Below are 12636 nucleotides of genomic sequence, written 5' to 3' on the forward strand. Positions count from 1 at the left end.
GAATGTTTATTCTTCATCATTATCAACTAAATGAACACTCGTTATTGGGTCGGCACTCATTGTTGGTTTGTTGCACAAGGAATAGTCTTCTTCAGAATTGCTTCAAGAGGTGTTTGTTTCCAAGATAACCTCTTCTCTTTTCTTTATAAATTTCATGATAGTATGCATAAGCATTTTTTAACGGCACATACAAATTGCAACTAACACGATTTGTGCGGAGTAACAAGTTTACAAAGCTTAAAAAAAAAAAGGAATGAAGAGAATATTCTGATATTTTATTTGTTTTTTATATATTTGAAGATTTCAGTAAATTCATTTCGCTGTAATAATGTTAAAAAACCATACAATTCTAGCTATTAGTATTTTTGAAAATGCAATAACATAGTTTACAACCTGTTTATAATTCCACTAACAGAAAAGCCCAATAAACCGTAAAGTGCAAGTTGTTTTTATTGGATTTCAAAATTAATTCTTATAACGGAACATATGATAACAATGAAAGTTTAGTGTGTTTTAATGTTTTGAATTGGTAACAAATACAGTTTACCTGTACATTATAAATATGACCTTTTAGAGAGGTAAATAGCTTAGTTATATAGCGAAAATTTCAACTTCAGAGGTCTCAGAATAAATAACTAAAAACAATGTTATTGGGTTCAGATTACGATATTTTCACGATATGATGGTGTCTCTGGAACGGATTAATATTGCAAAGCAGGGTGCATCGTATGAAATAGGGTATTTTTGAATGTTTAACATTGATTTTTTACAATATTTTCAATTTTGTTGATACTTGGGGGGGGGGGGGGATCGTAAAGTGGAAACTGCCTGTAACCCGGAAAAATTTATTAATGATCAAATAATAACCTTACAAAAACCTTAAAAATCACGAACTGCATGCTTCGCAGTTGCAATTTTACTGCTATGTTATGGTATGTTACTGCTACCCATATCGTAAAGTGGAAACTGCCTGTAACCTGGAAAATTTTATTAACAATCAAATAATATAAAAATAAAAACAATTTTTTTATAACAAAACTAAAATTTATAAAAAAATTTTTATAAACAAAAAATAAAAATAAAAATATTAACAATCAAATAATACAAGAACCTTAAAAATCGCGAACTGCATGCTTCAAAGTTGCAATTTTTTATGATCTCAAACAAGTGCAATGGCACAAACCTATCACAGTGATTTCCCTGTATATATTCACTCTAATACAGTTATATATATATATATATAACTGTATTAGAGAGAAATTATGTTATGTAAGTACAGTGTTGTGCAAGGATTGCCTCAATTTAGCAATCATGTAGGAGCAAAACAGTGTTGTAGAAGCACAGTGTTATATGGGATTGCCTGCATATCATTGACAAGGCCCCGTGAGCTACTCTTGCTGCCTGTCTGCATTGCTCAGACTTCATATCTGACTGCATAATTACCCCCAGGTAGTTTTCATTCTCCACTATCCTGAATGTACTACTGCACAGTTGGTATGTTACTGCTACCCATATGCATTACTTTGCATTTGTTAATGTTAAACTTCAGTTGCCACCTCTCAGCCCATCTGCTCAACTTTTCTAGATACTGTAACATCCTTACTGTCATTAACAATCCTATGAAACTTGGACATTAAGCCTGATATACCTTCACTGGTATCATTGATAAATATAGAAAACAACAATTGCCCAAACACAGACCCCTGGGGAACTCCACTAATAACATTAGTCCATGAAGAGCAGCGTCCATTGATTACCACTCTTGTCTTTCTCCCACTCAGCCATCCTTTTATCCATTATAGCAACTTGCTTTAATGCCATACTGCTGGAACTTGTACAGTAGTCTTACATGAGCAACAGTATAAAAGCTTTCCTAAAATCCCAGTATATGATATCAAAATTATTTTTTATATCCAATTCCTTTGGGACCACATCATAATATCCAGTCAAATTGGTCAGACAAGACTTCCCCTTAACAAACTGAATCTGTGTCTGAACTATAACTGCAGTCTTGTTTAGATGATCCTGCAGTGCTTCTTTAACTAGTGACTCCATTATTTTCCCCTGGAATAGAAGTTAAACTAATACGTCTAATTATTTGTCACATTTTGAACCTCCCCCCCCCTTGTGAATTGTAGATACATTTGTACATCTCCAGTCTGTGTGGACCTCCCCTGAGTCGAAGGATGCCCTCATAATCTTGCTTATTTCCTGTGCATCCTTTAATATAACTGGATAGATTCCATCTACCCCAGGAGCTTTCCTTATGTTTAACTTCAGCAATTTCTCCTTCACTTTGCTCTGTTATTACAGAATCATTTAACTCCCTGTTAGTTTGATAAGCTTCTGGCCTACATTTCCCTACAGAATGCCTTACATATGAATGTAGATGCAAAACGCTCGTTCAGTTTGTCAGCTACCTGAACAGAATCCTCAACAATTGAACCATCTATCAAGTGGAACAATCTGATTCATCTCCTTCCTTCTAGACTTTAGTAAAGATTTCTCATAATCTGCCTTTGCTTGCCTAACATCCTTTGTCACTTGATTACAGATTATCTTATATCTATCATGGGCATCTGTCTCCTGGTAATTTGTATGCATCCCATGCGTTTTTGTTCTGTGCCACGAGCCTCATTAGTTCATATGACTTCTATTTAGGCCTAAAACTTGAACACTATTTCTTGGTATGAAAAGCCTAGTAGCTTCCAAGATGAATTCCTCGAATGCTTTCCATTTAGAATTTGCCGTTGGTAATGTCATCGGTTGGTCCCACCGTATAGAATTTAAAAATTCTGAGACCACTGTAGTCACCTTTAAAAACAAAAACCCTTCCCATTACACCTGATGGTAGTTGCATCTTGGAGTAAATCCCACATCAGTACACTGTGATCACTGTCACCTAGTGGTTCCTTTCTATGCAGATTCTTAATGCATGAATATTCACTGCTGATAATCAGATCAAGAGTTTTACTTCTTCTGGTTGACTCTTGAGCATGCTGCTGTAGAAAACAATCATCCAAGAAATCCACAAAAAGTCATGCTAGTATGTGAGTGACCAACCCACACGTTCCAGTCTATATCTGAGGAGTTAAAATCCCCCATTATAAGACATTCTGATTTACTAGCCCACTATTTCTCTGGACAGGTGTTCTTTGTACTCAGAGTTGTCAGGCGTATAACACACTCCTCTCAAATTGGTTTTCCCAGTGCTTATGTCACACCAAACTGACTCGACACTGCATTGTCCACCCATGTCAGCTGGATACACTTCTGTGGATTTTGTTTTTTAACTAACAGCATCACCCCTTCAATCCTGTCTATCCTTTCTGTACACATTTTCCTCCCCAAATTCCAATTCTGAATCCCTTATCTCAGTGCGATACCATGTCTCTGATATCCCAACATCAGCCTTTGATGTCTTCACCAGCATCTCAAATTCATCAAATTTATTTACTATACTCCTAGCCTCGGTGTACATGCAATTATACATACACCTGTTCTTACTCTTAGTTATCCTAACACAACCCATGTATTTACTTGTTCCATGATGACTCCCAGCTGTCCTTGAAATCCTCAGTACATTGCTTTCCAGACTGCTCTCATTCCAATAGAAGAGTGCAAGAATCAGTTTCACCTCTGCCCCTGTGGCTACTGTTAATCTATTAGTCTGCGAAATGCCCCCCCCCCCAAACTAACAGTTTTCTGACCCACATAACACTGCTTCGATAGCTTCAGCAAATATTCTTGCACCCTTTCTATTTAAGTGTATCCCATCCCTGTAGAAACAATCTCTCCTGTTAACAAGCATAAACTGTGCTGAGAAAAATTCCACACCATCAGCCTTGACCATTTCTCCAGGGCCAAATTGATTGACATGGTTCTCATCATATACTCCCTCCTATCGTGTCTGGGCAGAATTGTAGACATTTAAAGTTTTTTAACTTGGGACGTTTTTTTTTTTAATAATGACCTGTACTTGCTAAGTAAATCTGCTAATCTCTTACCCTTTGTGCCCTTAAAAGATGGTATCTGCTGTACAATGCCAGATGTACCCTGGTCCTGTTCCAACTATCCTTTTTTCTCCATATATTATCTGTGTCACGGACTCACATACTAGCATGACTTTTTGTGGATTTCTTGGATGATTGTTTTCTACAGCAGCATGCTCAAGAGTCAACCAGAAGAAGTAAAACTCTTGATCTGATTATCAGCAGTGAATATTCATGCATTAAGAATCTACATAGAAAGGAACCACTAGGTGACAGTGATCACAGTGTACCGACAATAACTAGCTCCTGTGGGACCAGCACATTGTGCCCTGAAGGTTGCTGCTGTGTTGCCTGATGCAACACAGTGAACTCTGGAGTTGAAATATTCAGCTGAATATTTGATGGGCCCTCCATTTCAGTTTCTTCAAGGGCATCTACCGTACTCTTCAAACTCTCGTACACGCCCATCAGAATGCTGAGTTAGCGCTTAATTTCTTTATACTGTGCACCTAGCACACACAAATACATCCTTCTTTGCCAGATCAAGTCCTGTTCCAGAAAGTCCACAGACATTTCACAAGTTGCACATTTTTTTTAGGCTTTTATGCATTGGAGATTCTCCCCCGAGCCACAGCACTCTTGCTACTTTGAGCACGTTGCTTTGCTGCTCTAGTCTGGGGCATGATTTCCACTAAATACGATGTAATTAATTAACAATGAAAATTATAAAAGTTATTAAATATAATTGGTTAATTTACTATACAAATACTATACTAAGCTAATGCAGTAATATGTATTCCGCTTATAGTTTTACTTTATACCTTAGCTATCAAGTTCGAGATATAGGCTTTCAAGTTACGCTATACCATAACAATCACAACTTGTTCTTTTGTGCACATGTTTTATTTGCTTTGCAGATAAATTTTATATATGAACTTGTTTGAATTTTAAAGTATTCATTATATATAAAATCAATTATTGCTGCTTCAGGAATGTCTCCACCTAAACCCCAAAATACTTGGGCACAGGCAGCAGGAAAAGGATTGAATCCCCCATCACCACCTCAGAATAATTCTAATGGTGGTTCTGGAAATAATTCAACAAATAATATATCACAGAATGACCAAGGAAATCACACATCAGTAGGAAATGTGGCAAACAAAATTAGAATAGAGGATCATATGACTGAATTGCGAATTGCTGCTGCTTACAGTGAAGGATGGGGAAAAACAGTAAGTCATTATAAATTTCTTCATAAATGCTCTGTATTTATGTCACAATTTATTAATTATATTGTGTGCATCAGTGTATAAAGAAAATGACTAAAATGTAAACCGTTATATTTGTTATCCGTTCATCTAATTATATGTGATATTTAAATTTTGATTTTAAACAGCCAAATGTATTTTTTGATATTATACAAAATAATTTATATCTATAGTGAATTTTTTTTTTTTTTTTTAAGATTTAATTGGTGGATTTTTACCGATTGAAAGAATTATTATAATTTAAGATTTTCTTACTTTTTTTTTTTTTTAACAAATTATTTCTGAACCGGTTGCTCTTAGATGTATTTTCTGGAATATTCCATATTTTATCTGAAACTCAGGTAAATTTTGTTTTTAGTGATCTGCTATAAGGATGAAGTTTATTTTAAAATTATTTAAAAAAACACATTAAGAAATTTAATACAGTAGAACCCAGATAAGAAATTCCCACATAAGTTTTCCCCAGTAGTAGGTTTGGTTTCTTAAGTCACAATTTCACCTGTATATATTGTGATGTATTTTTTTTCCGTGCAAAAAGTTCCCCAGGTAACAAGTTTTCTCACATAAAAAGTTTGTAATAAAGAATACACAGTGTATTATTATAATGACCTTTTCCCACTCAATATGTTCTTTAAATATAGAAATTCTTTATTTTTAATATTAAAAAATATTAAACAAATATAAACATTTGATAATCTAACAAGGTATTGCCAAGCATCACTTTAGTTCGTAGTAAACTACTGAAGTAAGTGATATGGCATCATTTTTTACATCTCATATTGTGAATGCCTTCACAACGAGTTGCCCTGATATTGCACTACCGCCAATAAGCAACGCTTCACCACTAAGAAGACTAATGTTACTTATTCTCGGCAGATAGCACCACCCAGTGGTGGTATCTCGTGAAGAGGCATTCACTATATGAGATCACAAAAACGATACCACCTACTTCGGTGACTTACTACAAACTAAAATTATGCTATTCGCTAACTTGTTAGATTAATCAATTTTCCGTAGTCTGATGCTTTCAGCCTTAAAACTCTTTTAGTATAAAAATTTGGATATAATGGAAGTGACATATTGCAATTGTTTTCATAGTTATCCATAATTGGATAGCTTCGACCACATTGAAGCACAGTGAAGCATTTGCTCTTAAGTTCTGATTTTTCTAAATCAGTTAGTGGATTGTTCTCTTTCTTATTGTAATTGTGACCTTTAAGGTATGTTGAAACTCCAGAGGAGCTCATCCTTCCAACTCTTTAATCTGTTTAATGAACAGAATGTTAAGCAATTAGAAATCCTCAGTTTAAAAATGTTTCCCATAGATAGAGTAAAATATTTAAATTCAGAAATAGTAATAAGAGAATTGCAGACGGCAGAAAGGCTGTCGGCATGTTAAACTCTGTTCTGTGGAGCAAAAATATCCTAAATAAAACAAAAACTTATATTTCAAACAATTTTACAAAGTCTTCTATTGTATGGAGTGGAAACCTGGACATTGAATAGGCGAGCGGAAAACAAATTGCTCTCCACAGAAATGGATTTTTGTAGACGCTCAGCAGGAACTTCTAGAAGAGACAGAAAACAGAATGAAGACATAAGGGAAAAAATGGAAGTGAAAAAGGCTATTATTGACACCATCAAAGAAAAGCATCTAACATGGTATGGACATGTAAAACGGATACAAGAAAACAGATATCCAAAGGCTATCCTAGAATGGATACCTCCTGGAAGGAGAAGAGGAGGACATGGATGGATGGAGTACGTGAGTGCATGACAGCCAGAGGCTTAACCAACCAAGATACCTTGAACTGCACTTTATGGCGGGAAAAAATTCCTAACAAGAAATAACTTGTAAAAGGAAGAGAAATAGTACTTAAAAATCATCATTTGTGTAGTTAATATTTCATACCCTTAGGTCATTTCCCCTTCTAAGTAGTTCTTCTGTGTAAGTTCTAAATCTCCAGTCCCTTGGAAAACTTCTTATCTAGGTTTTACAGCCGAGTGGGTAAAGTACCTGCCCGGCAACCCAAAGGTCGTGGGTTCGATTCCCGCCTCGGGCTTGGATCAAAGTACTGCAGAAACCTTGGGAGGTGCAATATGGCCACAGAAGCCGATGCGCCAACAACTACCAAATCAAAAAAAAAATCTAGGTTTTACTGTAGTTCAGAGTTGAAATCAGTTTTTGCATATACATTTTATCTTTACTTTGCATATACATTTTATCTTTACTTTGCATATACATTTTATCTTTACTTTGCATATACATTTTATCTAAGAAATTATGCAATTTATACCATTAATCCATCTCTACTAGCTAGAATATAAGCCAGTACACCCAAATTGCAGTGCTTTATGGGGTTGGTATTGCATACTTTTCTGCATAGAGGATTGTACTTGGTTGGTGGAAAAATGTGGTTTTAATTCTGTTGTTAATAAGAAAGCACTGTCTAGCATTGTACTGTTATCAAAATTTGTTTGATAACAGTACAAGAGATGTGAGTTTAAATTGTGCTGATCACTGTGAGAATTGTACTTCAGTTGTGGCTATAGTTAGCCAGTTTCACATTCAGGAAAAGGGGATTTCTGTTCAAGATTTATTCAGTTTTTTAGCCTGTACATAGTAAATTTTCCTTAGCATAGCACACACACATCACACAAACAAAATAACTCCTTTTCTGCCTACAACCATGAGAACTGGCACATTTAGAGACATTCAGTCAGTATACCAAGGAGTCACTAAAAGAGGAACTGTTTTCAAGGCTGTTTTTGATGAGTTTCTTTTTCATTAGAAAAAGAAATATCAAAAAATAACTGACTCAAAAGAGATGAATTATATGTGTAATACACCAATTAAAAGTTGTATGCATTTGAGGTACTCCTCTGCTGAAGTGGAAAAAATCAACTTGGCATCTTAGAAAGATTAAAATTTTATATGTATTTTTCCCCCTTTCCCCCAATCACCTGAACTTTAAACCAATTTGAAAAAACAGAGATATACAAATGACACAATACTGGTAATTTCTGTGGTTAAATTGAAATAATCAATTTTGAGTGGTAAAGCTATAAAACTACCCATTTTATTAAGATATGTATGTCTCAACATATCATTATTCATAATGGAAAAGGGTGAATCAAACTTCTGCATGCCAACAAAGGTTTCTCCTGAAATGGATAGTATTTTGTTTATGGTGTAGTAAAAACTGTTGGAGTGCTGTAAAAATAAATTATACCCAAGTTTCAGAACCATGTTGCTACCAAAGTTCATGAAATTTGCTCTGTACTAGGCTCTGTCCTGAAACATCAAAATGAAGAAAAAAAAAAAAGTTCTAAATTTCACAAAGGGCTTTTTTCCTTACAACAGACCATTCACTATACAGGAACTAAAAAAAAAAGCTCTCACACTTTCTAATAAGGAAAGTACTGTTGGACTGGATGGCATCCATTATGAAACAATTAAGCACCTCTCATCAAAATCTATGGTTACTTGCTCTTCTTGTATAATAGAATCTTTATTGAAGAGCAGTTCCCGGACGACTGGTGCATGGCAACCATTCTTGCTTTTGCAAAGCCACGGAAGGATCCTAAAATCCCTACTAATTATCATCCTATTGCTCTGACTAGCTGCTCATATACAAAATCCTGGAGAATGGTTAATTTCCATTTAATATGGTATTTAGAATCAAATGACCTTCTCTCCAATATGCAGTGTGGCTCCCGCAGAAACAGGTCCACTGTGGACATTTAATTAGACCGGAAACACCCATCCGGGATGCTTTCCTGAAACGAGGACATTTGGTGTCTGTATTCTTTGACATGGAGAAAGCATATAACACAACTTGGAGATTTGGCATCTTAAAAGATTTGAATAACCTTAGAGCATCTCCCTATTTTTATTAAACTTTTTAGCCAATTGGTATTTTCAAATACATGTGGGATCCTCACTCTCATTCCTTTTGCCAAGAGGAGGGGAGTACTACAAGGATCAGTATTAAGTGTCACACTTTTCGCCATCAAAGTAAATTCCATCACAGAACAGATTCCTCCAACTTTAAACAGTGCCCTCTATGTTGATGTCTTTAGCATATTTTCTCAGTCATACATGAGGATTATTGAAGGACAGCTGCAACAAGCCATTGTTCGCCTTAATTTCTGGTCACTTGCTAATGGATTCAAGTTCTTGCTGCAGATGACTGGGTGCCTCTGTAGCCAGGTGGGCAGGAGCAGCAGTGCGCAGCACATGCTTCTTGATTAGACTGGGGTTCGAGCCCGTGCCCACCAAATATGGAAGATGGGGAAAGGTCAGGGAATGACCACCACATATCCCCGGAGCAATATGGCCGTAGTTGCTAATGCTCCTAAAAATAACAAAATAACATAACATAACATAGCAGAAGACTGTTTGCATACACTTTTGTCCTAAGCATAATCTTCATCCTGAATCTGGCTTAAACAAAATGTTATTCCAGTAGTGTCAGACACAAAATTCTTGATTCTTGTTTGATAAGAAGTTGACCTTTCTAGAACATATCCATCAACTCCATACAAATTGCTAGAGGACTAAATATTCTTCATTCTCTGTCTACATGTTGGGGAGCAACTGATACATCTTACTACATATCTACTGTGCACTTGTACCATCCAAACTAGATTATGGGTCCCTGGTATATACAGCGCCTCCGTAGCCAGGTGGGAAGGAGCAGCAGTGCGCAGCACACGCTTCTTGATTAGACCGGGGTTCGAGCCCGTCACCACCAAATACGGAGGATGCAGAAAGGTCAAGGAATGACCACCGCATATCCTGGAGCATATATGGCCTTAGTTGCTAATGCTCCTAAAAACCAACCAACCAAACAACAACCATGGTATATGCTTCAGCCAGACAGCACTGTCTGGCTGAAGCATATACTTCAGTTGCTGGACCTGTTCACCATTGTGCTATCTCATATTGCTACTGGTGCATTTCGAACATCTCCTGTCCAGAGCCTATACGTTGAAGAAAATGAACCACCACTCTCACTTCAACATAAGCAGTTGTCTTTAAAGTATGCTTTAAAACTGAAATCCCTGCCAGACATCCTATGTGGGCATCTGTTTTTGAGCCATGTTTGGAAAACTTGTACGATACCTGTCAGACTGCCAACCGAACTTTTGGTATTTGTGTCTGAGAGCTACTCAGAGAATTTAACATCATGGTAGATAGGGTTGCCCAAACACCAAAGCAAACCCTTCCACCCTGGTATATGCTTCAGCCAGACAGTGTACTTCAGTTGCTGGACCCTGTCCCTGGCATGGGCATATTCCATCATGCGACTTTTCCTCTAAGAACTGGGTAAAGTCTGAGACTGTCATCTGTCTACCTGCAGCTGTATTCAGCACACAGAGCTGAACACGGAGACTTTCTGCCAGTTTACACAGATGGCCCGAAGTCTGAATCGTGGTGTATTTGCCGTTGTGTTTCCAGACACTTTTATCTCAGCAGATACTTCTTGAGTCCAGCACATACATTGCAGAGCTGCATGCTATAGAGTTAGCATTGGATCACATTAGAACTTGTCAATACCAAAGGTCTATAATATATTCTGATTCTTTGAGTGTATTACAGGCTTTATTATCATTGAGACAATTCCCATCCAGTTCTCTGTCTGGTTCAGCAGAAGACGTATTCTCTTTATGAACACCAGTTTGATATTCACTTCTGCTGGATTCTTAGTCAAATTAGGATAAGGGGAAATAATCTTTGCCTGTCAGTCCCCTATACATACTACAGACAAATAATACACAACACGATATACTCCCAGTGGCAAGAACTATGGCATAGAGAGAGAACAAATAAATTATACCAATAAAAGCCTGTAATTGAAACATGGCAGTCTAGTCTGCGCAGGAATCTTTTGAGCAAATTGTTCTTGCTAGACTCCGCACAGGACACAGTCATATAACACCTTCGTTCTTGCTGAGGGCAGATGACCCTCCTGTGTGCCAGTCTTGTGACACTGCTTTATCTATAAAGCATATTTTAATCGATTTTACCCATATTCACAATATATATTTTACTGCTTTTACTCATCTGACTGAACCATATACACTCAGTAAGATTTTATCGTACAACCATGTGTCAGTAGTCAAAGTTTTTACAAGCTGTTAATATACACAACATTTCCATGCCATTATATAAGGCTTATGTTAGACCACACTTGGAATACTGTGTTCAAGTATGGAGACCGCACCTAAAGAAAGACATTTAGCTTCTTGAAAGGGTGCAAAGACAGGTAACTCGCCTGGTGAGATCGGCAAAAGGGCGTCCTTATGAAGAAAGACTTCGAATATGTGGTTTGCAGAAAATGACACACATATATCGACATGGGGAACAAAATTTTTAAATCAACTAGATGTATCAACATGTCAGGGAAAGTACTAGAGAAAAGAATATCGTAGACCTCATCATCACACATGAATCAGATGACATAACAGGGCTGACAGTAGAGGAACCAGTAGCAGGAAGTGATCACGGAGTTCTACAGTGGATGATGATGAGAGAGGTAGCAGAAGTAAAAGGCAAAGGAATGGGTTTTAATTTCAGAAAAGGAAATTACGATGCTTTAAAGTACTCAATGGCTTCTATTAACTGGGTAGATGTTGCACAGAATGAACACAATTGAACTGTGGTATGCTTTTAAAGCATTAATCACAGTTGCCTTGAATGCATATTTACCATTAAAAAAAATACAAAACGAGGTTCCAAGTTGGATGAATAGTGAAGTTGCCACATTATTTGAGCAGAAAAAGGTGGCATGGAAAGGTTACAGAGCAATAAAAAGTACTGAAGCCTATAACAGCTACAAGGTGATGTGTAATAGAGCCACAGAAAAGGTTCGACAGGCAAAGGCAGTTTATGAGAAATCACTAGCAAACAGAGCAAAGAGGGGGGGATAAAGAATTCTTCACATATATAAATGCCAAGAAGAGCAGGACAAACCAGATCGGACCTTTGTAAGGGAAAGGGGAGAGTATTAAATACACCAGCTGCCGTTGCAGATGAACTCAACAGTTATTTTGCATCGATATTTACAAATTAAAAGCCTTTTGTGGCAATGGGAAATTGTGGGAGCGAAATTAAAAAATATGTAATTAATGATATTGAAATTTCGCAAGATTATTTAATGGAAAAACTTTCGAGCCTACAGACAAGTAAGGCTCCTGGAGTTGGAATATACCCTATAATCTTAAGGGAGGCGGCAAGTGAGTGCATTGAACCATTGAGGCTAATTATGCGAGCCTCACTAGACTCTGGGGAGATTCCCTTGGATTGGAAAAGTGCAATTGTATCTCCCATACATAAGGGTGGCTCTAAAAGTGAAGTTGGAAATTATCGA

The 12636-nt window shown here is 36.8% G+C and overlaps 1 protein-coding gene across 4 annotated transcripts in view; it reads left to right on the forward strand.

The window, feature by feature from the left end:
• Positions 1-12636, forward strand: part of LOC150083194 (protein Gawky-like) — a 295134-nt gene that overhangs the window by 112708 nt on the left and 169790 nt on the right. For all 4 annotated transcript variants that reach the window (XM_090377898.1, XM_090377901.1, XM_090377900.1 and 1 more), the window contains exon 4: positions 4983-5224. In XM_090377898.1, coding sequence (XP_090234024.1) covers positions 4983-5224 — 242 coding nt within the window. The remainder of the gene's footprint in view (positions 1-4982; positions 5225-12636) is intronic.

This window comes from Mastigoproctus giganteus, chromosome 7 (assembly GCF_048544385.1).
Source record: "Mastigoproctus giganteus isolate SK-2022 chromosome 7, ASM4854438v1, whole genome shotgun sequence".
Classification (NCBI taxonomy): domain Eukaryota; kingdom Metazoa; phylum Arthropoda; class Arachnida; order Uropygi; family Thelyphonidae; genus Mastigoproctus; species Mastigoproctus giganteus.